Source organism: Sturnira hondurensis, unplaced genomic scaffold (genome assembly GCF_014824575.4).
Source record: "Sturnira hondurensis isolate 20B ecotype Veracruz unplaced genomic scaffold, ASM1482457v3 Scaffold0006213, whole genome shotgun sequence".
Taxonomy (NCBI): domain Eukaryota; kingdom Metazoa; phylum Chordata; class Mammalia; order Chiroptera; family Phyllostomidae; genus Sturnira; species Sturnira hondurensis.
The window spans coordinates 2,353,141-2,380,002 of NW_028078844.1; the positions used below are offsets into that span (position 1 = coordinate 2,353,141).

At 38.3% G+C, this 26,862-nt stretch overlaps 1 protein-coding gene across 1 annotated transcript in view; it reads left to right on the forward strand.

The window, feature by feature from the left end:
* The first annotated feature begins 7,932 nt into the window (after positions 1–7,932).
* The window catches only part of CUNH11orf65 (chromosome unknown C11orf65 homolog), a 49,628-nt gene continuing 30,698 nt past the window's right edge, over positions 7,933–26,862 (forward strand). The window contains exons 1-3 of the mRNA XM_037047703.1: positions 7,933–8,183; positions 20,066–20,154; positions 23,355–23,447. Of these exons, the coding sequence (XP_036903598.1) occupies positions 20,074–20,154; positions 23,355–23,447 (174 nt within the window). The 5' untranslated portion in view covers positions 7,933–8,183; positions 20,066–20,073. The remainder of the gene's footprint in view (positions 8,184–20,065; positions 20,155–23,354; positions 23,448–26,862) is intronic.

Below are 26,862 nucleotides of genomic sequence, written 5' to 3' on the forward strand. Positions count from 1 at the left end.
AAGTGCCACTACCTGGCTTCCAGAGGTTTGCCCGGCACTTGACCAGTTTCCAGTCACTTCACCTTCTTCCCGAATGTGACTGGCACCCCTCTAGCTATTGCCGTGGTGGTAAATCCCAGAGTGTATGCATTTGTGTACATTCTAAGTCTATGCAGGCCCCTTAAACAGACTCTTCTGAGAAACCAGCAGTTTCTCTCACCACCCCACTCCTCACTGACTTTTACAAACAGACGTTATGAGGCTTTACCTTTCTGGTGCTAGAACCCTGGGCTCTGTGGTCTGGCCTAGGGCTGGGATCACTTGATCCCATGGCATCCCTCCTGGTTCTTACCCACCACACATGAATGTGGGACCACCCATTTTACCACCACTGCCGTCACCTCTCCCACCACAGCTCCAGGACTCCACCCTCCTACCCCTCTGGATAAATGTGGCTTCTCTAAATCCTTAGTTGTCGAGGACATCCATACAGTTCAATTTTCTAGCAGTTCCGGTTGTTTTTTTGTTTTAAGGTTAGTTGTGATTCTTTCTGTGGTTGAATATGGAGGCAAAGAGTGTCTACCTATGCCTCCATCTTCACTAGAAGTCTGCACGTCATATTTATTAATTCATTTTTATCCCTGTTCACTTTCCCTCTCCCCTCTCCAGTTAGGAAGGAAAAAAATATTTGTGCAGTGTATTTTTCCCCCTCTCACTGCATAATTTCTCCCCTTACAAGCTGCTTTTGACATTCAGTAATAGCAAACCTCTTCTTGGAAGGCCTGATAAGAATAAAGAAGAGGATGACTCTGTTATTAACAGTAGCTTGGTGTCTATGGAGGGAATATTTTTTAAAACCCACTCATATCTTTTTTAGCTAAGTTTTACCAACACCTGAGACAAAAGTAAAAAGAAATTGTGCCTTAAGCTAGTAATTTCCAATCTATCTGGGTTGTACACTCATCAAGGACAACACAGATATTAAAATAGATGAGAGCATCCTATAGATAACATTCATTATTTATATATTGAATAGATAAAGGTAACTATAGTCAGGTGGGGATCTGTAATTCATTTTCATCTTTTGAAGTGGTACTTGAAAATCTCTGCAACAAGCTGCGGGAAGCCAGGTGCCTTAGTATTCCCTAATAAGCTGACAACAAAGGCAGGCATCCATTCCTCACTGAAACCCTCCTGTTTCGCTGGGTTCCATTTTTAAGATAAAAATTTGGAAATTTCCTCTTCCTTTTATGACAGGGATTTATAGCTAAGACTTAAGATTTATAGCCCAGAAAATTGTTACACACTCCTTGTAGTATCACCAATTCAAGATTCAGTTAACTGAAGAAACACACTCCAAAAACAACTGTCCACACTCCCAATCTTGAAACATTTACCCTGCTAATTAAAATATTTATTTAATCTGGAAAATGATGTAACCACCTTAAAATGTCCTATCTATTCTGTTTTGAATGTTGATAAGAGTTTTCTTAATTAGATTAAGAGCAAAATCCCCTTTAGGAACAATGTAATTAAAGCCAAGTATCCAGGGAAAACTCTAATACCCAAGTTTCTCAAGTGCAATTACTCTGGTATAAAATAAAGGGCAAGCTGTGCTGATACCAGACCTTCATGAATCTATGTCCCATATATATTGTACGTAGAGTTTGGGGTTCATTGAAGATGAGACATAGAAAGTTTGCCCTCCCTCATATCTTCCTGCCCTCCAGCCCTGGGTCCTTCCTGATGGCATTTTGTTAGAAACATCTTAAGTTTTTTTAAATTTATATCACCTGCTGCCAAACAGTTAAAAGTGAGTTGAAACAAACCAGGCAGCTTCTGGGTGTGGAACCAAAAGGATGTGCTGAAGAAATTAAGTGGAGCACTTCAGGAAATTCCACTGGAAGGGAGCACCCTTCATCTAAATAATCCTGCTTCCTACCAAGTCTGTCAGAGCCTTTAAAAAGAGGAAGTTTCACATGGTCTTTGGGTTTATTAACATGACAAAAATGAGATTACTAAAACCATGATTCTTTCCTTTTTAATTCACCTATTACTCATAATTTCTATTAGTCATTCTTAATACTTTGACTTTCATGAAAAAATATCAGATTTTTGAAAGGAGGAGAGGGATGTAAGGATATGCAAGTAAGTATAATAGCTGCACATGGCTAAATAAGCTATCAACATTTGTTGTGGCATTGTTTTTATCAGTAAACATTGGAAACATTAAATAGCCATCATTAGGGAATTGGCTAAATATTGGCTAAACATTAAGGATCACACTACAACCATTGAAAATAATAAAGTAGCTCTAAATGTACCATCATGAAAGATTTCCATAACAGTGTTCAATGAAAAAATCAAGTTTTTTCAGAAAAATATGTGTAATGTGCAACCATTTATGTAAAAACCACATATTCATGTGGTTGAAAGTTTGAAAGGATATTCATGAATATCTGAGGAGGAGCTGGAGAAAGGGAATTTATACTTTATGTGTTATAACTGTCTATGATATTTAAAATGTGTTTTACTATAAATGTGAATCAGATTATTAAACAAAGAAATGCAAACCTAGCAGAAGATAATAAATGCACAAGACACACAGAGGAAAACAAAATGAATATTTGTATTTTTTATTATGCTGTTTTTAAATCTAGGTCTAGAATTTTATATCATGGAATGTATTATTACACTTTTGAAATAAAGTAAAAATTTTAAATAACATTTTTAAAAGGTAAACTTTATTTTGTGTTTAAAGAGATTGTAGCCACCTATAGCCTTGGCGTTTTTGTAACTGGGTCAGTCTAATTTTAATTCCATTAGGTCTTCATGAATAAATGAACCCAAATTTCTATCACCACCACTCAATCCTTAATGAGTAGAAATCTAACATTAGAGAGAAAGATATTTTGACTTGACAGCATTACTTTTTGTTTTTTCAAGTGAAAATACAATTTGTGCAGTATCTTATTCGGGTTGCCACTGTAACAGACATACCATAGACTGGGTAGCTTGAACAGCAAGTATTTATTTTTCACAGTTGTGGAGGCTGAAGGTCTAAGATCAGAGCACTGATAGATCCAGTGTCTGATGAAAGCCCGCTTTCTGGTTTGCAGACTGACACCTTCCCTTCGTATTCTCACAGGGCAGAGAGAGAAGCAAGCTTGTCTCTTCTTACAAGGGCCTTAAATCATCATGAGGACGCCACCCTTACAACCAACTACCTCCCAAAGGCCCTGTCTTCAAATGCCATCGTATGAAGGATTAGAGGTTTTAATACATTAGGGGAGGTTCTGTACAAACATTCTATCCAAACAGACAGAGAGAGTAAAATGCTCCCCTTACATAATAAGGCCAAGGTAGAAGAAATATACATTTCTTGTTTGTAGGGAAAGGAACTCATCCTTGTGTGGTGAGGTGTGTTTGACTTCAAACAGTTGAGGACAAAATTGCTAGAGTAAAAATCCCTTTTTATGCACAGAATCACAATTTACCCTTTCCCAACCACGGCTGCTGAAAATTTACCACTGCCGAACCTGCCGGATACCAGATCAAAGTTGTCTTTTCTAAGCCAAGTTCTCTCTGTAGAGCTGTGTGGAAAGGGAAACCACTAAACTTTACTCAGATAATCAACACTGCGGCATTTCTTAGACACAAGGGCAGTAAGAGACTGGGATTTATTTATTCTACAGGAAAAAATAACAAATCCAGGCAGGTGGAGAGGGATATGTAGAGGAAGATAGGACAGCCAGAAGTTAGGTGAGAAGGTGAAGACAATTAGAAAAAAGGGGGAGTATTTTTGTGAGCTACCGGTTCTGTTTCACCCCCAGTTGGGTATACTTCAATACAATGTTGACGTTAAGCACCTGGATCTAGCGTCAGATTCTCCGGGTTTCAGGGCTCAGTGTTCCATACAACTGCCCTTAGAGACACCAGCCACAAGTGAGGTCCCCAGCCCACCCACAGTTCTGCCTCACTGGCTACAAATTCAGCGGTTCCTGTGACCCTTTCTCAGGTTCAATAATCCATTAGAACAATGCACAGAACCCAGGGAAATGCCATACTTAATTATTACAGTTTTATTTTTAAAGAATACACACAGGGCAAGGTCTGGGAAGTTGGGGCATGTCACCATCCCTGAACATCAGTGTGTTCCCCAATCAGGAAGCTTCACTGAGCTTTAGTTTCCAGAGGGTTTTTTGGATCTTATTACGCAGGCATGGTTGATTTAATCATTGGCCGTGTGATTGAATTCAGTCTCCAGCCATTTTGCTCTGCCAGGAGTTTGGACAGCTGAAAGCCCCACCCTCTAATCATGTGCTTGGTGCTTCTGGTGGCCAATTCCCATTCTGAAGCTATCTGGGGGCCGGCCATGAGTATCTCATTCGCTTAAGAAACTTTTATCATTCACAAAATTCTGAGGATTTTTGAAACTGTATGTGAGGAACCATACAGTTCCTCACAGAGATAAAGACCAGATATATTCATAATATCACAACACCTCTGAGGGCCTTGGAACTCACGACAACCTGTATCATGAAGTTTGATGCAAGGGAATTAGGTAGCAAAACTAGCCTCCCTCCAGAAGGTTTGGGACAAATAACTGAGTCTTACAGTTAAGATATGCATTAACCAAACCCCATCTAATTTAGTTCAGAGCATGAGGTAAGAGGATATTTATAAATAGACAGAGAATACGCCTCTCATTATGATTTCTAGGGGTTATTATACTTTAATGTGAATTAGTGAACAGCAGGAAGTACCATACTCCAAATGACAATGAATCAGCTACAGAAAAATGAAGGCTGTTACCCCTTTACACCCTACCCCCTTAACTTTCTCTTCCCCAAAGAGTAACGAGAACCCCCTGTCACCACCAGTGTCGCTAGTACCACTAGCACTGCTTGTATGAAAGAGGGACCCGCTCACCTGGGAGGGAACTAAATGAGTCCTCCATGGAAAAGTGTTTTGTCTTCCTCCCCATGTTCTTATTTGAAATCAAAGTGATTCACTAAGTGGTTCCCATTTGGGAACACCTTGGCATGGCGTAAAGACTTATAAAGGGGGAGAATACTAGAACAACCTTCTGTTCTGGTTACCACAATTAAGGTTTGTTTTTTGTTCCCTCTGAATAACTGTAGAATGTATGTTAAATGTAAGATACAATATAGATTTACATAGCTAAATCCTCTGAGCCCTCATTTTGATTTTTGTTCACTCATTCTTTGCTACTAACGTTCTCAGTTGATAAGCCCCTTTTAAGAAAGGGCAATCCTTAACAAGAGTCATGGGGTTGAGGAAGACATACTCCTGTGCAAAGAATTAGCTCTTCAAACAGCTAACCCTCATAACATGAATACTGCTGTCTCCTTGGAGGTCCTTTCAGCTTCCCCCAGGCCACTTGCAAGACTTGCACATTTGACCCACACCCATTGCTCATGTATGACAGTGGTTTTCTACCACATGAGAAATTGATAAAAAGATCACATGCTTGTATCCAAGGGCAATCTTGTCCATTGTTGGAGCTTGTTCCTGCACCAAAGCAATAGAGGAGAGAAATGGTATGGAACTGTGGTTCCTCTGCCTCTGCATGAAATATTTCTTCTTCTCACTTACTAATTCGTTTTGTCTCCTCATCTCTTGTCTTTGCCTTCTAACTGGAAAGCAAGAAAACAATCTTAAATATAGTGCTACATGTTGTATACTAAGAAAAAGTAAAAGAGAGGGGAAAAAAGAGGAGTAGATTAAGGATATGTGCAGAACAGAGAGAAGGCAGGGAGGAGGGGCACATTTCTATAAAACCACCAAGAACTTTCCCTGAGTCGAATGTTCTAGTCAGGTGTTCCTAGATTTAAGCAGGTGTATATATAAAATGCTTATTTAGAAAACCTGATGGTTTGAGTACTAATGATCCTTTGTGGCTACTTTAAATAAATATTTTCTTTTAAAAGAACTGAAGAATGTTTACATGTAGTAGAGCAATAAAAAGAGGTCTGAGCTTATTGCTTAGAAATTACTGAATTCTTCTGGATCAGATTAGAGGCAAAATAATACATGTTTTAATAGTAACCATTATAGTTACTTTTTTATTAATTCAAATAGGCATGTCACTAAAAATATGTAGGATTTACTTTAAAAGTAATATATAAACAAGGTAGTGTCCCTTAAATGTACTTTTCTATTTCATTTTCTATGTTTAAAAAGTAATTTTTTCTGAATTACTTAATGGCATGGTTTTGTAGTTTTATAATTTCAATTATTTAAATTTTGGCGAAATACACATATGTTTACCATTTTAACCATATTTAAGAGTACAGTTCAGTGACATAAGTATACTTAACAATGTTGCACAGTTTTGTAGTTTTGAATTTAAAATTTTAGGTCTAGTTTCTACTAAATTAAAACATTAAGTACAAGTATACATAATGTTTCCATGATTATACTTTTACAGTTTATTATTCATAGCTACTGTGTATTTATACATCAAAGTAACTACATGAAAGGGAACTAAAGCTCATCCCTCCTGCTTATTATAATTGTGATAATGATTTTATTTTTAAAGAACTCTGGAAGCTCATCAATTACTGAATTAGCCTACAGGGAATTTCTTCAAAACAAATGTTTTTATTGTACAGGAAATTTTTTCTTCTAGTGTTTTTTTATACCATAGACCTTCGTCTTTCTTTTTTAAAAAATATTTTATTTATTTATTTTTAGAGAGAGGGGATGGGAAGGAGAAAGAGTGGGAGAGAAATATCAATGTGAGGCTGCCTCTCATGTGCCCCCCACTGGGGACCTGGCCTGCAACCCAGGCATGTGCCCTGACTGGGAATCGAACCAGCGACCCTTTGCTTCATAGGCCCATGCTCAATCCACTGAGCCACATCAGCCAGGGCAGACCTTCATCTTTCTTACAAACTAATTGCATTACATGCATGAGCATAGGAAGGAAGTAGAGCTGGGAAGTTTCTGAACAAGATTATGCAACATTGCTATAATCCGCGACAAACTAAAGCGTTGCCAAAGTGGGAGATATTTAGATTTCAAGAGAATCAAACTTTAGATGTGCAGTAGTTGTGTGATTTAAGGTTATCTAGATACTCATTTTAGACCTCATCTGTTTTCACTTAAAAATTGGTTTAGGGTTAACCGGCTAAAGAGCTTCAATTTAGAAGGAGCATTGGACTGCAGTCACCTTTAGGTGACTTTATTCTTGGATTCTGAGCAAGACCTGTCAAATCACTGGTAAGATCAGTTTTGTTTACAAATGAATAAATTAATTAAATAGAAAACATTTCACTGTACTTCGTCAACATCTTTAAAATCCTGGTTGAAGTGACCGGAATTTATAATATACTGAGTCCTATTTTGCAGAAAATCACTTAGGTTTCCCTTCTAAAAACCTTTCCCTGAGGGCCTCTAACCAACCACCGGGACGGCGCCCGAGTGAAGAAAACGTCAGAGATGAGGGGCGGGGCGGGGAGGCGTGGCTAAAAGGGAAAGAACGGGAAGAACAAACGGAACAAGAATACGTCATTTCTGCTTGCGTGTGGTGTTTTTGTTTTTGTTTTTGTTTTTGTTTTTGTTTTTTACGGAGTACGGAAGCGAACCCAGACTAGCGGCTACTGGCNTTAGGTTTCCCTTCTAAAAACCTTTCCCTGAGGGCCTCTAACCAACCACCGCGAGGGCGCCCCGAGTGAAGAAAACGTCAGAGACAGACAAGGGGCGGGGCGGGGAGGCGTGGCTAAAAGGGAAAGAACGGGAAGAACAAACGGAACAAGAATACGTCATTTCTGCTTGCGTGTGGTGTTTTTGTTTTTGTTTTTGTTTTTGTTTTTGTTTTTGTTTTTTACGGAGTACGGAAGCGAGCCCAGACTAGCGGCTGCTGGCAGGTGAAGGGAATGGTGGCTCCTCCTTATCAGCCCGTACCCTCGTATTTGGGGATACGGGTTTCTGCCTACTCTGTTTCAGGGCCTTAAAGGCCACGTGTCGCTGAGATCTGTACCCTATACAACCCCTTAAGGAAGTTTCGTTTCTCTGCAGCACCTACGAGGCCTCAGCCTCTCCTTTATTCTAGCCCAGGATTGACCCCTTCACCTGCGCTTGCTCTCCTCGCCCTGGGTGAACAGGCATCGCTCTGGTTGGAAAGCGCCCCTTGCCCATCCGCCCGCTCACAGCTCCTTACTCCCACCTCCGTAAAGGTACTACTGCGTCCACCTTCAGGCCGAGGGGGAAATACTTGTTAACCCACCTCACGTATTTTCCGGACTTTTTTTCTGTTCCACTCATGAAATGGTTTTCCGTTTTCCAGTGTAGTTATTTAGAGATGGAAAAGGGAAAGAGGAGTTTTTAAGGAGTAGGTTTAGTAGTTGTTTTCCTTTATCTGCTGTTAGTAAAAAATAAATAACTGAAAAAAGGAAAAGCAAAGCTACAAAACCGAAAAAAATCACAAAACCACTCTATTCAAAAGAACAGTAGAAGAAACGAAATGGGAAGTATATTAATTTTGATACTACTTTCCAACTTATGAAGTAAGTGGAACGGAAAATCTAAAGATTTATCTTCTAGGATTTTTTTCATGAGTGAAACTATATAAGTTATTGATTTGGGATAGACAAAACTCTTATCTCAGAGTAAAATCTTTTATTGCCTGAACAGTGGTTTGACACCAATTTTTAGTACCTTAGGATTTATGGAGTGTTCTCACATTGGTTAATTTATTGGGAACCTCGTAATAACCATATGATATCAGTATTGTTTTTAATGTAAGGCTCCAAACTGTCCTTATCCCCCTTTTCATCCCTGGACCTTGTCCTCTTAAACCTACTCAAAAGACTTACCTTTCAGGTTATCCTTTTTTTTAATTTAATTTCTCCTCCACTACTGGATCATACCCAACACCACCTTAACATGTGTTAATATCTCCCATATTAAAAAACTAATCGCTTGAATTCATTCCCACCATCTAGTGACCACCCCATATATCCGCTGCCTAACAGAAGCCCAGAGAATTGTTACTATTCTCAACTTTTTTAACTTTCCCACTCTCTCACCTTCCCAGGTTTTCTTCCTTGCTCCTCCACTTAGACAGTACTTGTCAAGGTCACCATCAATTTTATCTGGCCAAATCTAACTTATTCTCAATCCACTTGATCTTCCAGCAGCATTTGACACGACTGAGCATGTTCTTTCTTGAAATATGCGGAAATTAATTATTCCTCAATAATATGAATGACTCACTTCTGACTCAGATAACTTTGAATACTGGAAGATACTCCATTAGTATTTTGAGCTATTCATACCATAATGGTGACATGCACGCTAGTGTGCATTAACATTTTCACCACTACTTTCTTAAATCTAGACAACCAACAGAACAATAAATCAAGCCCTGATTTGTGGTATTTCCAGATTCCTGTCATGTAAATGCAGCCGGCCCCCACCCGCCCCACCCACCCACCCAATTCCAAGCTACAATCATGGCCTGAGTCACTGAGAAGAGACGCTCAGTAGTGCAGTGTCAGATAGTGTTTCCACCGTGCAGAGACCAGTGGTCTCAACTGTGGTTGATCTTGCTCCCATGAGGACATTTGACAGTGTCTAGAGAAATTTTTGGTTGGTTGTCACAACTGTGCTATTGGCATCTGTTGGGTAGAGGCCAGAGATTCTGCTAAACTTCCTACCGTGCATAGGACAACCCACACAACAAAGAATCCAGCTCAAACTATCAATAGTGGCACTGTTGAGGCACCTTGTGATAACATAAACAACCTCCAGAAAATAAGTAGAAGTAAAATGCAGTGATGGGGAGGAAAAAACTTTACTCTCTTAGGTTCTGTGATTGAACCTAATTAAACTGACAAAAGACAGATTAACAGGACAAAAGGTATAAAAATTTTATTTGATGTTAATATTTTACTTTTACATGCACATAGAAAAGGAAATGAAAACCCAAAGAGGCTGTTAGTATTGTATACCATTTTAACAAATGGAGATACGTTTGTGAAGTGAGCAGACACAGGAAGAGAGGTTTGGGAGTAAACTGCTGGGAGATAAGGGTTATGTAAGCAAGGTTGGTTTGTGAAGACCCACCTCAGTGCCAGTGATAAGTCATTTTCCTCCTCCTGGTGTGGGAAAGGAAAAGGGGACCACTTTCACAAAGGGAAATTACTGATGTGAACCCCAGCCAGTGGTGTCCACAGTGTCATGGATGCAACAAACAAATTCACATGGACTGCAGAAGTCCTGTGGGGAAAAGGGACAGCTTGGCCACTCTCTGAAAGAGAAAATGCCCTGACCAGTGCCTGGATAGGCTTTTATTGCTTTCTGAGAACATTACATAAAGGAAGGTCCTCATTCATTATGCTGAGGCAGTAATGCTCAAACAATAGATAACATACAGAGAACTATGAGGGCTTATTCTGAGTCAGGGTCTGTTAGCTAAAGGACCGTAAAACTTTGGGAAACAAACTCATTTCATGGTTGAACCCTTATCAGAAAATTGAGGGCATTCTTAGTAAAGCAGGTTTCACAGGATTTTGTGCATTCTTTCATAGGCCTAATTGCCCTAGGGAACTGCCTGTTTCTGCTCAGGGCTGCACCGCCCTCTGGCATTGTTTCAGGCTTAAGTCAGACAGGGGAAGTAAGGCAGCCAAGAGATTAGGAGACTTCTTGCGGACAGAATGAGGACTCAAGCTATGTTAAAACTGAGGGGCAAGGGTCAATCACCCCCTTTTTCTATAGCCCCCCAAATCCTTCCCTGAGGGCCCCTTTGTGACCATGACTGTCTTAGATCATCTCTCCCTTCAGGAATCTTACATGTCATTGGCTAACTAGTTATCTGCCCAGGGCCAAGCAGGGTGGAGTAAAAGGAAACGGAGACAGTGCCCCTGCCAGGAAAATAAGCTTTGTCTCCTTAGTGTCTTATGGTTCCAAGGTCTTTTACTCAGCCTTAGCCATGGTGGTTACAGCTTCTGAAACCAGGTAGGGCAGTTCCCAACAAATTACCTCCTTGTTTTGGGCAGCTAGATGCAGGGTAAAGAGCTTTTCCTACATCTGCTGTTTCTCAGCTGTTTGTCTTCAGCTCAAAATAATTTGTATATAAACATGGAAAATTTGGGGGTGAAATGTTCTGATTCCCTTTAATAGTAAAATAGTAAGTGATGAGTTTTCAGTATTTATTCCCTCAATTTTTTAACTGTAAGTTTAAATAATTTAATTTTTACTAATGACTTTAAAAACAGCTCAGTAAAATATTGGTTTTACTATTAAAAGTAAATTTATAAAGGTTATAATACTTTTAAATTTGGTTTTACTGAGCCAGTATCAGCTGGCTGAGCCAGCTCCAGCCTATCACCCAAATCATGCCAATGAATTTCTCATACAGTTATAGCCTGGCTCCTGCCTACATTTTTGTCTGTTCTTCTGCCTTTTCTCTAAGCTCCAAAGACAGTTTTCTTTCAACCACTTGCTGGTCATTGCCTGTTTGTGTCGTGCAAAGCCAAGTCTCCTCATTAGACAGCCCTTTCCCTGACTACTTGTGCTGAAATACTCCTGTCATTCTTTGTCCCACTATTCTGTTTTATCTTCTTCCTTGCACATACACTTCTTTTGGCTTGTACCTCCATATTTTAAATAACATGTTATTCTACTTACTCTTGATTTCTCTTAGATTTGCCAATTTCTGGTAACTTCCTACAATATAAAGTGAAAATTTAGCTCTCACACCAAACTACTACTACACACACATATGAGTACACACACTCCTCCACCCTCCTCTTCATAGATTAAGAAAAAAAAATCCAGGTATAACACCAAATAGATTCCAAAAATTTAACTTCATACAGTGTAAGGTTGAGTTATTCCAAAATAATAAATATCCAGGCTAAGTGTGCTTTGGAGACAGGAGCCAGTCACCAATCATGTTAATCCAAATTCATATTATCATGGGTGCTATCATAGGGTATATAATTATGGTATATCATACATTTTGGTGTTGTATAATTATTCATGGCTGAGCCATTGTCATAGTTTAGGTTTATTTTGTTTTCTTTTGCCTCCTTTCAGACTGATAACTTGAACACCAGCCAGGTATTACTCCTGTGGTCTAACCCCCCCATCAGTAGTTTTCTGGCACACTTAAAACAGAATTCTAACTTTTTATGTTAGAATTCTGACAGGCACAGTGCAGTCTGTTATCCCACTACCTCTCTGCTGTTATCCTGCACCGCTCCTCTCCAGCAGTCCAAGCCACACTGGCCTTCCTCCTGTTCCAGCTTCCTGTTTCATTGCCTTCACACTTGCTATCCTGTCTCCTAGAAAGCTCTTTGGATATGTGAGCGGCTCACTCCATTCTGGTTTCTTAAACAATAATGAAGAGACATAATATGTAGAATTTTTAGGCTCCTTTGTTGCTTGTTGTATTGGTCCCCAATAAATATTTATTTAAAATGCTTTTTGATGGCTGCATGATATTAATGAAATGTTGACATTTGACTCTGATCCCCAACACCTATCATACTAAAGCCAAATCTAAACAAGGAGCCGGGAACAACAATAAAAACAAGATCCTTAAGCAAGATTAAGACCGTTCCAAGTGGTGCCTGATATACATAAATATAGGCTATCAGGCGTTAGTGCATAGATTTCAGTTTCTAGAAGGTTAAGCAGACACTACTGACATTATAGGAAACCAGCTGAATGAAACACCTGGGCCCATTCCCAAGACTACACTTTAGTTGTAGAGGTAACCTTTTAAAAGTTTATTTCCAGTGTGTCAGAGACCTTTTGTAAAATAAAATAAGAATGAATTACTAGAGAAAGAGCAAAGACACACAAACCACATGCCCACTGATCATGTGCTTGTGGCCACAGCAATGTCAGATTGCTGCGAAAGTTTCCACCTGCTCTCAGTTGCTTTCTGTATCGCCTCAGGAAACATGCAGTTAGGGATCAGCCTGGGTCTGTGGGCCACACTCCCGACGGGACAGTTTTAGAGACCCACCCTGCCCGTCTCTCCCCACTTAACTAACATTTCAGGTGAAGCCTGCAATGAGTTGTCCTCTTGGTGACAAAACCATTTTTAGAAATTATTATTATTCTCATAGTACATGTTCATTGTAGAAGTAATAAAAATAAACATTTTAAATTTCTCAATTCTATCAGCATTGTGTACATTGATATTCATAGTCATACATAGATAGTTACACATACATTTGAATAGGGGAGGGAGACACACAAATACCTTATTAGAGAAAGCTGTTTAACAAACGGCTCTTTAAAAGTTGTACAGTGTGATATGAAACATTTTACATATCAATATGTACATCTGCAGCATCACATTTAATATTTTCATAGGATTCTATTGTATGGGTGTGTCATTTACTTAACCAATCTTTTATTCAGTCAGCCAGAAAATATTTACTGATCACTTACTCTTTGCTAGAAACGGGACAGGCAGCAGTAAGCAAGAAAGGAGTCTGCCTGTAGCAAACTTACATTGAGGGGGCTGAGACAGATAGTAAACATGTTCAACAAATATGCATGAAAAGGATACTGATTTGTCAGCATCTAAACAACCTTTAGTCTTTGTTTCATGAGAAGCGGGAAGCAGGTGTCTGAAGGAAGCCCATGTGAAATTATTTAAGTCAAAGTGCCTAATAAAACTGATTCAGACATGTTTACACAACATGGATTTTTAAAACCTAATTATAAATTTTTACCTACAAAATTGAGGGTGTTTGGGGGGGGGAATTATATAATCAACATATGCTCTTACACATGTCCACTGCTTTATACCTTAAATCACTAAGCATAACAAGAATAAAACTCACCATTCCATTATTGCAAAGGATATTAAAAAATCCACACTAGTTCTAATGTCCCATTTATGTTTAATTATTCACTTTTGTAAAATCTAGAAGTTAAGCACTCTCATTGGATGTTTTTAAGTGTAAATCAACATTTTTGAGGACGGTGTGGCTGTGTCAAAATTTTAATGTGCATACTCTGTTTCTATGTAATTATATATCTTAACTACAAGTACATTGTGAAAACAAAATCATAGAATATAATAGAGCATATTGGGAAAAAAGTCTCCTTTTCATTCCTAAACCCAGTCCTCTTAGTCTCCCTGGTCCCTCCCCAGAGACAATCACTCTTAGTTTCTGGTATCACCTTCCAGAAAGAGTCGATGCAAAATACATATTTCATAACCATTCTACTTCTAAAACTCTGACCAACAAAAACAGTTGCATATATACACAAACAGATGTATAAGGATATTCATTTTGCAAGTGTAACAGCAAAATGTAGAAACAATCTGCGTATGCAATAATCAAGTATTAATAAATTATTACATGCCCATACTTAGGGATACTGAGGGAGATATGTATTAACTTGGAAAGTTCCCAACACCTATTGTTAGGTAAAGAAAGCAGAAAGTAAGTATAATTTTATCACATCAGTGCTAACAATCCTGTGTGATGGTTGTGTGTATCTATGCATATAATATACAGGGTCCTGCAGAAAAAAGCCTGGCTGAGTGTGGTAGGTAGGGTATCATACTCCTGTAATAATGTAGAGTTTTAATTTTATCATTTCACCTAAAATGTCATATGGTATGTTTGAGTGTGATATTGTTGTTACATGCTTATGATTTTGTAATAAAAGATTTTGTAACCAAAAGGGGCATTGTTTGTGCCAGACTGGATATATAACCATGGCCATGTATATGCCTTTCAAGAAAAGACTGGGGTAAAAGAAATAGAGGATTTTTTACTCTGTTCTATATTGTTTGAAATGTTTACTACAAGAATGGATTTATGTATTATTTATATAACTTTTTAAAAGTATTTTTTATTGATCGTGCTATTACGGTTTCCCCAAATTTTTCTCCCTTTATGCTGCCCTCTCCACCCTGCCCCCACAACCCTGAGAATTCCCCCAACCTTAGTTCATGTCCATGGATTGTACATATAAGTCCTTTGAGTCCTCTGTTTTTTATACCATTTTTATCTCTCCCCATCTATTGTATGCCTACTAATTATGCTGCTTCTTCTCTGTACCTTTTCCTCTGTATTCCTCCTTTTCCACTCCCCACTGAAATCCCTCCATGTGATGTCCATTTCTCTGAATCTGTTCCTGTTCTACTGTTTGCTTAGTTTTTGTTCTTGTTGTTTTTTCAATAGGTTCATTTGTTGATAGTTTTGAGTTTGTTTTCATTTCACTGTTCACAGTTTTTATCTTCTTTTTCTTAGATAAGTCCCTTTAACATTTCATATAATAAGGGCTTGGTGATGATGAACTCCTTTCTTTAACTTGACCTTATCTGGGAAGCACTTTGTCTGCCCTTCCATTCTAAATGAAAGCTTTGCTGGATAGAGTAATCTTGGATGTAGGTCCTTGCCTTTCATGACATTGAATACTTCTTTCCAGCCCCTTTTTGCCTTCTCAAGGTTTCTTTGAAAAATCAGCTGATAGTCTTATGGGCACTCCTTTGTAGGTAACTGTCTCCTTTTCTCTTGCTGATTTTAAGATTCTCTCTTTACCTTTCATCTTGGGTAACAATGATGATGTGCCTTGGTGTGTTCCTCCTTGGGTCCAATTTCTTTGGGACTCTCTGAGCTTCCTGGAAATCTATTTCCTTCACCAAATTGGGGAAGTTTTCCTTCATTATTTGTTCAAATAAGTTTTACTCTGTTCTTTCATTTGGGCCCTATTTCTTTGCCTTGGCACGGCTGATAATTTGTAAGGGGGCGGAGCCTTAGGTATTTGCCCAGGCAGGGCCACCCTCTTTGCTGCCCTATGGAGCTGCCTGTGAGGGAGACACCAGAGAGGGAACAGTGCAGCTCAGCTCGCCTGCTTGTCCATAGAGTACTTTTCATCAGTCTTGTGAGACTGGGAGTTTCCCTCAATGAGGCAACCACTATATCAACCCTGAGTTTCAGTTACTCCTTAAGTCAGCCACACCTGCACAGCCCCCGCCCCCCTCTGCTGGTCACCACACTGCAACCAGCCCCACCCCCAAGTCCACTGGCTCGCCTCGGTTTTTCTCCACTGGCCAGCCCTCTTGGTCTGCCACGTTACCAGTCTAGTGGTTCTGATTTTTTCTTTAATTCCTTGGTTGGCGGAGTTCCATGCAGTTTGGTTTCCTGGCACTTCTGGTTGTTTATTGATTTTAGAGTGGTTGTTATCCTCCTTTTTGTTGTGCAAGGAAGTGAAGGGTTTCTACCTACACCTCTGTCTTGGCCAGGACAGATATAATAACTTTTAAAGTAAATAAATCTAAGTGATAGTATGAATAATTTTGGATTTTAAACAGTAATGAGATTTAAGTAGGGAATGATATTTACATATTTTCTGATATTTAACTATTACTCTGATTCTATAATTATTTGTGAATATTAAATACCTGTATCCTGAATGTTGACCAGAGAACTTGGACAGAAAAATAATATGAGTAATGAATCTATATCAGAAAGGCCACATTACAAACCAACAGAGCAAAAGAAAAAAAAAAGACAAGATTTGGCTGCAATTGATTAATCAAAAGATGAGTAATAAAGTTTAGAACTTTATCACAAAAAATGAATTAAGGTAACCACCATGTTTCAAAATTGAGTATATTTATTTTTCTATTTTTCTCACATTTTAAAATTAAAATTTTGATATGATTGTCAAAGTTATGATAAATTTCAGATGGTAAAGCTATCTTCTGTACTTTTTAAAAAAAATCTTATTTATTTATTTTTAGGGAGAGGGTAAAAGAGGGAAAAAAATGTGAGAGAAAAATTAATGTGCCAGAGATACATCGCTAAGTTGCCTCTCACATGCCCCACACTGGGGATCTGGCCTGTAACCCAGGCATGTGCCCTGACTGGGAATCCAGCTTGGGACCTTTTGGTTTGCAGGCTGGTGCTCAGTGCACTGAGCCATGCCAGTCAGGGCTGTATTTATCTCATTTGATGATAGAAACAGCAAGTGTCCTTAAAAATTATTAAACCGGATCATCACACTATTCACCAAAAAACTGTCCTTTTCCTGAAGTGTTCTGAAATACACAGATAAACTACACTTTGTTCCTTCTCCACCTGCTGGCTAGAAAGAATATATCTTAAAATACTATCCCTTGATCAAAACTGGCAGTCTTTTAAGCCCCATATATCATTCCTTACTATTATTTGCACTGTTATTTGTAAATTATGAGAATAATTGTGTTCAAAATGTTCATTATATCAAAATTTCTATCCAAAATAATGCACATGAATAACTCTTATTTTTAAAATAGTTTATATAATAATCAGTACAATTTATTGAATGGTTACAAATGGTCCAGAAAGTATACTAAATGCTTTACCTGTATTATCTGATTTATTCCTCACAATTATATGAGGTAGGTACTATGATCTCCCATATTTTACAGAGGAGAAAACTGAAGCTGGAAAAAGTTAAATAACATACAAGATCCCACAACTAAGTGTAAGGTAGAATATGTTAAGATTTAAACTCCAATCTTACTTCAGACCCAAGGATTCAATCTATATTCCCATGCCTCCTATATTACTAAAGCTATTTGAAGGGAAAAAGTCAGACTTTTTTCCTTTTCCCAATTTTTTTATTTTTTATTGTATTTTATTGATTATGCTATCACAGTTGTCCCATTTTCCCCTTCTTTATTCCCCTCCACCCTGAACCTCCCCTCCCACCAGCATCTCTCCCACCAGCATCCCTCCTGCCCCTTAGTTCATGTCCATGGGTCGTAAATATGTTTCCTTGGCATCTACATTTCCTATACTATTCTTAACTCCCCCAGTCTATTTCATACCTACTATTTATCCTTCTTATTCCCTGTAACTTTTCCCCCATTCTCCCACCTCACCCTCCCCATTGATAACCCACCATATGATCTCCATTTCTGTGGTTCTGTTCCTGTTTTAGTTGTTTGCTTGTTTGTTTTTATTTTTGTTTTTCTTAGGTTCAGTTGTTGATAATTGTGAGTTTATTGTCATTTTACTGTTCATATCTTTGATCATCTTTTTCTTGGATAAGTCCCTTTAACATTTCATATAGTAAGGGCTTGGTGATGATGAACACCTTTAACTTGACCTTATCTGGGAAGTGCTTTATCCGCCCTTCCATTCTAAATGAAAGCTTTGTTAGATAGAGTAATCTTGGAAGTAGGTCCTTGTCTTCTTTGACTTGGAATACTGCTTTCCAGTCTTTTCTGGCCTGCAAGGTTTCTTTTGATAAATTAGCTGATAATTTTATGGGAGCTCCTTTGTAGGTAACTGTCTCCTTTTCTCTTGCTGCTTCTAGGATTCTCTCCTTATCTTTAATCTTGGGTAACTTAATTATGATGTGCTTTGGTGTGTGCTTCCTTGGGTCCAACTTCTTTGGGACTCTCTGAGCTTTCTGGACTTCCTGAAAGTCTATTTTCATCACCAGATTGGAGAAGTTCTCCTTTATTGTTTTTTTAAATAAGGTCTCAATTTCTTGCTCTTCCTCTTCTCCTTCTGGCACCCCTATGATTCAGATGTTGGAACATTTAAAGTTGTCCTGGATGTTCCTAAGCCTCTCCTCATTTTTTTGAATTCTTGTTTCTTCATTCTGTTCTAGTTGAATGTTTATTTCTTCCTATTGCTCCAAAATGTTGATTCGAGTCCCAGTTATCTTCCCATCACTGTTGGTTCATGTACATTTGTCTTTATTTCACTTTTATAGCCTTCACTTCTTCTTGTATTTTGCTACTGTACTCAACTATTTCTGTGAGCATCCTGATTACCAGTGTTTTGAACTCTGCGTCTGATAGGTTGGCTATCTCATTGCTTAGTTGTATTTTTTTTGGAGGTTTGATCTATTCTTTCATATGGGTCATATTTTTTTGTTTGGGTGCACTTATGTAGTAAGGGACAGATCCTTAAGTATTTGCCAGGGCAGGGTAACCCACATGGCTGCACTGTGGTGCTCTCTGTAGGGGAGGGGCCCAAAAGGGAATAATGCTGCTTGCTTGGCTCTCAGTAGGCTTTCAGTCACTTCCTCCGCTACCCACAAGCAAATTGGGCCCTTCTGTTGCTGATTCCTGTGTGGGTGGGTTTGTGTACATTCTAAGACCCTGTGTGTCTCTCCAGCAAACTCTCCTGTGAGGCTGGGAGTTTCTCTTGCTGCATCAATCCCTATAGTTTTTTTCAGTCACAGGTTCTGAGACTTTATTTTCCGGAGCTGGAACCCTGGGTTGCGCGGTGTGTCTGACTCCCCGGTTGTTCCTCCTGGTTTACCTGCATGCAAATGTGGGACTGCTGGTTCACCAGCCACCACTTCACCCACCCTAGTCCTCTAGCCACCACCTTGCCACAAGTCCTCTCCACCCTGGCTGCTCGTCTCTGCCACTCCTACCAGTCTGGATGAATGTTTCTTCTTTAACTTCTTGGTTGTCAGACTTCCATACAGATTGATTTTCTGGAAGTTCTGGTTATTTTTGTTTTTAAATTTTGTTGTCTTCCTTTTGGTTGTGCGAAGAGGCACAGCATATCTACCTACACCTCCATCTTGGTCAGAAAAAACTTTTTTTCATAGAACACTTTCTATTCTTAAAAACGTCAGTTTTAAAACTCAGCAATATCCAGTTGGAAGAAAATATCTAGTTCCAAATAATTTTAGCATCAAAAGAAAAAAAGTAAAGATTATTTATATATATATATATATATGTGTGTGTGTGTGTGTGTGTATATACATATACATATATATATATGTATATAGTGATGTCTGTCTTTCTAAATATGCACGTATTAGTGGAGGTATGTTATGTGTTTAAATACTTCATGGCTCTGGGATTTGTAAATCTTTTTACATTTACCATTTTACAAGTAACAGTTCAGAATTTTTAAATGTTAAGTAATGTTTACTTACTTAGTTTGGAAGTAAGCATCTCAAAACCATATTGCTACTGTAAATTTAATATGTGACATTTATACATTTTTTCATTCATACAACTTTCTGTTTAATTGTCATTGAGTTCTAGTGACAGTTTCATGATGGAATATATAAAATAATTTCAGATATATCCATTTTTCTTATTTTCTTTCAGGACTTTAAATGTCTTGGAAACAAGAATTGGAATTGACGAAGAGGGATAAAGCCGCCAGAGTCATTCAGAAGGCCTGGAAAAGGTTCCTTGTGAGGATTTTTCCTTTTGCACCTTTACTGAGATATAATTTAGATATCATATGGTTCCCCCTTTTACAGTGTACATTACAGTAGTTTTTAGTATATTTACAGACTTGTATACAACACTTTGCCTTAAAAGCACTTTTAAAAATTTCAAAAATTTATATTAATTAATATTTTCATTAGTCTCACAAATATTTTGTGTTGTTCTTGATCTGGGCCAGGCACTTTGATAATAGCTGCTATCAATGAAAATATCAGTAATTGCCCAGGCTGATGTAGCTCAGTGGATTGAGTGATGGCCTGTGAACCAAAGAGTTGCCAGTTTGATTGCCAGTCAGGGCACATGCCTGGGTTGCAGGCCAGGTCTCCAATAGGGGGTGCGTGAGAGGCAACCACACATTGATGTTTCTCTCCCTTTCTTTCTTCTTCCCTTCCCCTCTCTCTAAAAATAAGTAAATAAAATCTTTTAAAAGAAGTATCAGTAACTGGATCATTTGGATTTCTCCACTAAAAACTTAATTTCTTGACTCTGGAATCAGGTTTGTGAACAGGTGTTAGGAATACATTCATTCATTAAATATTAATTGAGGACCTACTCTTAAGGACTTAAAGTTCAATAATACACCACATACGGGTTAATGTAGTAGTTTCTTATCATGCTTTATATAGAGCTTGTCTTTTTATTCAATAAGGAATATTCCAAGTAGATTTAGCTGGTTAGGTGAGAGCCAAGAGCAAAATGACTTCACTCTTCTCTTTCCCATAGGAGCAGCTCTTTGGTGATAATTTTGTGTGAAGTGGTATGGCTCTGTTTCTAGCACACAAGAATATCATTGTATCAGTTAATCAAATCTTGCAAAGTAACCTCCATTATTTTCCTCTACTGCCTCTATCATAGCCATAAAACCTATTCTGGGGGGTAACTATTGATTTTCAACATTGAAATAACTTTTTTCCTTAAAATCTACTATTCCTTGTATTGTTTCAATGGGCATACTTGTCATGTAGGCTTAAGCTTTTCTGTCATTTGTAGCTTCTCTTACATCCAAATCCAATGAGCCACATGCTTTTATTTTCCTGGCACGGGGCTAGCACATTACAGTACTTCTTTGCCATTAAGGAGCTTCAGTAGAGAAAGCCTATATATAAACAAAAAAGTGTGTGTGTGTGTGTGTGTGTGTGTGTGTGTATTTTAACCAGATGGTAGACTGAGCGCACATTTTCCCTTTTTGTTCCTCCAAAACCCCATCGAAATAACAATATACAGAAACTTAACATAAAAGAAGAGTGTTTGTGAGCAAATAAGAAATTTTATCTCCTTTACAGAAAACCAAAACAGTTGTAGCATCCAGTTGAACAAAACTGTGTAGAAGACTTGCCCAGACACACTTTAAAGGGGCTCCAGCGAGAGAGCTGGTTTGCCACTGGAGCCCTAGAATGAATATCAATTAGGAGCTAGCAATTTAAAAGGCCTGGAAGAAAGGGAGTGGAGACCAGGGGGCTGCTTGAAGGTCCATACAGGGAACAGCTGTTTGTATGATTTGTCTCCCCTGTCACTTTAAGATCCAAAGCTTCAGGTAGATGGATATTTAACATTAGTAAAAAATCTTTTGGTGGGTGGATATGTGCCATTTGGAGAAAAAAAATCCTGAAGGCTTATTTCTAAAAAAATTAAATGAACTATGTGGGAAAGCTAATTCTAGCATGGACTTGTCACTCCACATAAAAACCCTCTTAATTTTAGTATATGAGAGTCACCCTGATTAATAGCTGGCTAACTGACCATGCCTATAAGAAAGCCTGTTGATTAGCTTAATCCCATCCACATCACAAAGCTCCCAGACAATCTCCCCACTCACGAGAGAGACTAGTCAGAAAATAGGAAACTACACAAAAACAGATATACTTGCTCCCTAGAAGAACTGACACAGACTTTCATTCTTAATTATGATCTTGTAACACATAAGCCACTGCCAGACTGCATATGTGAGAGTGGTTTTCCACATGGCCCGGCGTATAAGTTCACTCTGCACTAGCTTTGTGCAAGTACACACTATGATGTTCACACAATGATGAAATTGCCTAACGATGCATTTTTCAAACTGTATCTCTGTTGTTATGTGGCACATGACTGTATTAAAGGACAACCACGGATCACCTGACATTTAATGAAAAATGATATAGAAACAAAAAGAAACAGAAAGAAAAATATCAAACCTGAAGGATTACCATAAAAGTGGTGATTAACTCAGGTTACATCAGTATAGTGAATGGCTGTAAGGGAGCTATATCTGGTGATAAAACGGTAACTAGTGCAGAAAAAGGTATGTCTGAGAAGTTGGACTTAAAGAGTGGTTAGAAATTTTGAAAAAGTGATAACCATGAAAGCCATGGTTCAAGTATAATACAAATTAAAATAGTTCTAATATATCAAGAGAATACTTTTAATCTTCAAATTGTGGTATTGGTGCAAATTTGACTTAAGATAGGCAAGCTGGAGAGAGAGAGTTTACCAAGAGTTATTAAGGATGTTTTTATGAAAAAGGTTATGAGGAGAAGATTACCAAAAAATAGCTTTCCAAGACTGAAGAATTTTTAGGAGTTGTTTGACTAAATTTGCACCAACATGAAAAGTAGATAGGGTTTGTAAATTACTGGAATTACCTACAGAAATGAAGAGGATTCTGTACTGATAATTATAGATAATATCAATTGAGTGCTTTCTTATACCAGAAGTTGTTCTAAGTGCTTTACGAATATTAACACATTCATTTTTCACCATAGATGTATGCGATAGCTACTATCATCCCCATATTTTAGATAAGAAGCTGAGCAGATAGGTCAAGTAACTTGTCTAGGGTCATACAGCTAGTTAGAATTAACAGTTGAACCAGACAATATTATGCCATAGTTGATGTTCTTACTCACCTGACTATATTTTGTCTTTCTCCTAGATTACTCTGGAGTATACAGAAGTGACCCAACCAAAGTTCTGGATATTCTATTCATAGTTGCTAGTGATACAATTACAAACTTAAGGGTAAAACTCTTTGTGAAAATAATACCAGCATTACTTGGCTTGTCAAAGGAAACCATAATAGTGGATAATATTCTAAAATCTAGTTTAAATATATAAAGTCCGTTTTATGGTTTTTACTCATTTTGCCCAGTTTTGACCATAGAATTGTATGTGTTTGAACCTTTAGAATGTTACTGTATTCCAACACTTTAAAAGTCTGATTAATATAAGAAGACAAGGGGAACCACGTCAGATAGTAAGATATATTAATCCTAAAGAGGTAAGGACATTATTCATTTATTTTTAAATTTTCTTTTAGATTTTATTTATCTGTTTTTAGAGAGAGAGGAAGAGAGGGAGAGAAAGAGGGAGAGAAACATCAATACATGAGAGAAACACCAATCAGTTGCCTCTTGCACACGCCCCAACTGGGAACCTGGCCCACAGCCTAGGCCTGTGCCCTGACCGGGAATGGAACCAGTGACCTTTTACTTGCAGGATGACACCCAACCAACTGAGCCATGCCAGCCAGGGCAAGAATGTTATTTATTGATACACCATCCTTTTTTCTTTCATAAAATTGTATATCTACTTTATAAACTCAGTGTGATCATAGTTGTTCCTTTGAAAAACTTTTTATTGAAGTATTAAGCACACATAAAATTTATTATACATACATGTATAACTCAGGGATTCATTACAAGCAAACCCTTGCATAACCATCATCCAGATTCTTAGTCTGGCCAGAAGTTTATTGATTTTACTGATCTTTTCAAAGAACCAGCTTTTAGTTTGTTTGATTTTCTCTATTAATTTTCTGTTTTCCATTTCACTGATTTCCATTCTGTTTTTCATCTAATTTCTTCTCTCTACTTTTGACTTAATTTGTTTTCTTTTTGTAGTTTCTTAAGTATGAGTCTTAGATTATAGATTTCAATCTTTGTTGTTTTCTAATGCATGCATTCAACACTATAAATTGTCATGTAAGCACTGTTTTTGCTGCATCTCACAAAATTGATAAGTTGTAGTTTCTCTTCATTTATTTAAAAATATTTAAAAATTTAAAATCTTGAGACTTCTTATTTGAGCCATTTGATATTTACAAGTATGTTGTTTAATTTCCAAGTTTTGGGACTTTCCATCTGTGCTTCTGCTATTGATTTCTAGTTTAATTCCACCTAGGCCTGCAACTCAGGCATGTGACATGACTGGGAATCGAACAAGCAATCCTTTGGTCCACAGGCTGATGCTCAGTCCACTGAGCCACACCAGCCAGGGCTTTAAGTCCACTTTAAATAACAGTAAATGAAATCTCTCATAAACTTAAGAGACAAAGTCATACTAGAGGAAATGGAACTACCTCAGATACACAGCCCCCACCCCCCAACTTGGTTTGAGTCTGTAGATGATAGAAGAATAAAAAATTAATCTCAAATCTTCCAAAGAATATAACTGAGTTTCCCATAGTCTATTGTGGTTGAGGAGCTCACATCTAAGAAACAATGAAAAATTAGAAGTGGACAAACCAGATATAGATTACTAAAGCTGTAATTCAGACTTTACCAAGCTCAATCAATCTCTGAATAGGTTTGATATGATCAGCGCCCCTCACACTAACTGACTAAAATAGGAGGGGTAAAACTTCATGGAGCTGTACATTTAAGATTTTCCTACTTTAGTGTGAAGGGGTACTTAAATACACACACACTATACATATATATATATATACATATATATATACATATATACATATATACATATGTGTATGGACTGTCTAGAAAATAGCCAGACATGCACTCTGAAAAAAATAGACATTTATATATTTTTAAAAATTTAATATTTTATTGATTGTGCTATTATGATTGTCCCATTTTTTTCTCCCAAAGGGAAATTCTTTCTCCTCTGCTCTGTACCTGCCTTCCCACCATCATTCCCCACCTTAGTTCATCTCCATGGGTCATACATACAACTTATTTGGCTTCTCCATTTCCTATGCTATTCTTTTTTTTAAAATATATTTTATTGATTATACCATTACAGTTGTTCTATTCCCCTCCTTCATACCCCTCCACCCCCACACTCCCTCCCCCACCATTCTCCCCCACTTAGTTTATAACCATGTGTCTCAAGTTCTTTAGATTCTATATTTCCCCCACTATTCTCGCCCTCCCCCCTATCTATTTTCTATCTACCATCTATGCTATTTTCTGTGCCTTCTCCCCCCTTCTCCTCCTCCCACCCCCCTGTTTCTAACCCTCCATGTGTTCTTCATTTCTATGGTTCCACTCCTGATCTAGCTGTCCTCTTGGTTTGCTTTTGTTTTAGGTGTGGTTGTTAATAACTGTGTGTTTGCTGTCCTTTCACTGTTCATATTTTTCATCTTCTTTTTCTTATATAAGTCCCTTTAGCATTTCATATAATAAGGGCTTGGTGATGATGAACTCCTTGAACTTGACCTTATCTGAGAAGCACTTTATCTGTCCTTCCATTCTAAATGAAAGTTTTGCTGGATAAAGCAATCTTGGCTGTAGGTCTTTGGATTTCATGACTTGGAATACTTCTTTCCAGCCCCTTCTTGCCTGTAAGGTCTCTTTTGAGAAATCCGCTGACAGTCTGATGGGTACTCCTTTGTAGGTGACTGTCCCCTTATCCCTTGCTGCTTCTAGGATTCTCTCCTTCATTTTAGTCTTGGCTAATGTAATTATGATGTGCCTTGGTGTGTTCCTTCTTGGGGTCCAACTTCTTTGAGACTCTCTGAGCTTCTTGGATTTCCTGGAAGTCTATTGCCTTTGCCAGATTGGGGAAGTTCTCCTTTATTATTTGTTCAAGTAAGTTTTCCACTTGTTGCTGTTCCTCTTCCCCTTCTGATACCCCTATAATTCGGATGTTGGAACATTTAAAGATGTCCTAGAGGTTCCTAAGCCTCTCCTCATTTTTTTGAATTCTTGCTTCTTCATTCTTTTCTGGTTGGATGTTTCATTCTTCCTTCTGGTCCACTCCCTTGATTTGAGACCCAGTTTCCTTTCCATCACTATTAGTTTCCTGTGCATTTCCCTTCATTTCAATTAGTTTAGCCTTGAGTTGTTCCTCTAATTTGTGACTAAAATCAATCAGTTCTGTGAGCATCCTGATCACCGGTATTTTCAACCGTGCATCTGATAGGTTGGCTATCTCTTGGTCACTAGAAGTATTGGCTCTGGGACTTTGAGCTGTTCTTGAGCCATAATGTTTTGGTCTGTTTGCACCTATTCTGTATGAGGGGGTGGAGCCTTAGGTGTTCACCAGGGTGGGGCAACCCAGTTGCTGGGTTGTGAAACTGTACGTGGGGGCGGGGTCAGAGAGGGGCAATGGCATTTGTTCTGCTCTCTCTTGGATTTCTGTCCCCTCTGTTGCTTCCTGCAAGCAAACTGGGCCCCCCGGGTCTCTCCAACGAACTCTCTGTAAGCCAGGAAGCTTCTCCTGGCACCTCGACCCCAAAAGTTTTTGCAATTGGTGCTTTTAGGCTTTAATTCCTGTCACTGGGGCCCTAGCCCACATGGTCTGTCTCACTGCTCACTCTTTCTCCTGGTTTATCGGTCTGGCTGAATGGTTCGTAGTTGTCAGACTTCTGTACAGTTCAATTTTCGGTGTTTTGGTTGCATTTTTGTCACTAAAACTTTGTTGTCTTTAAACTTGGTTGTCTGAGGAGGCACAGT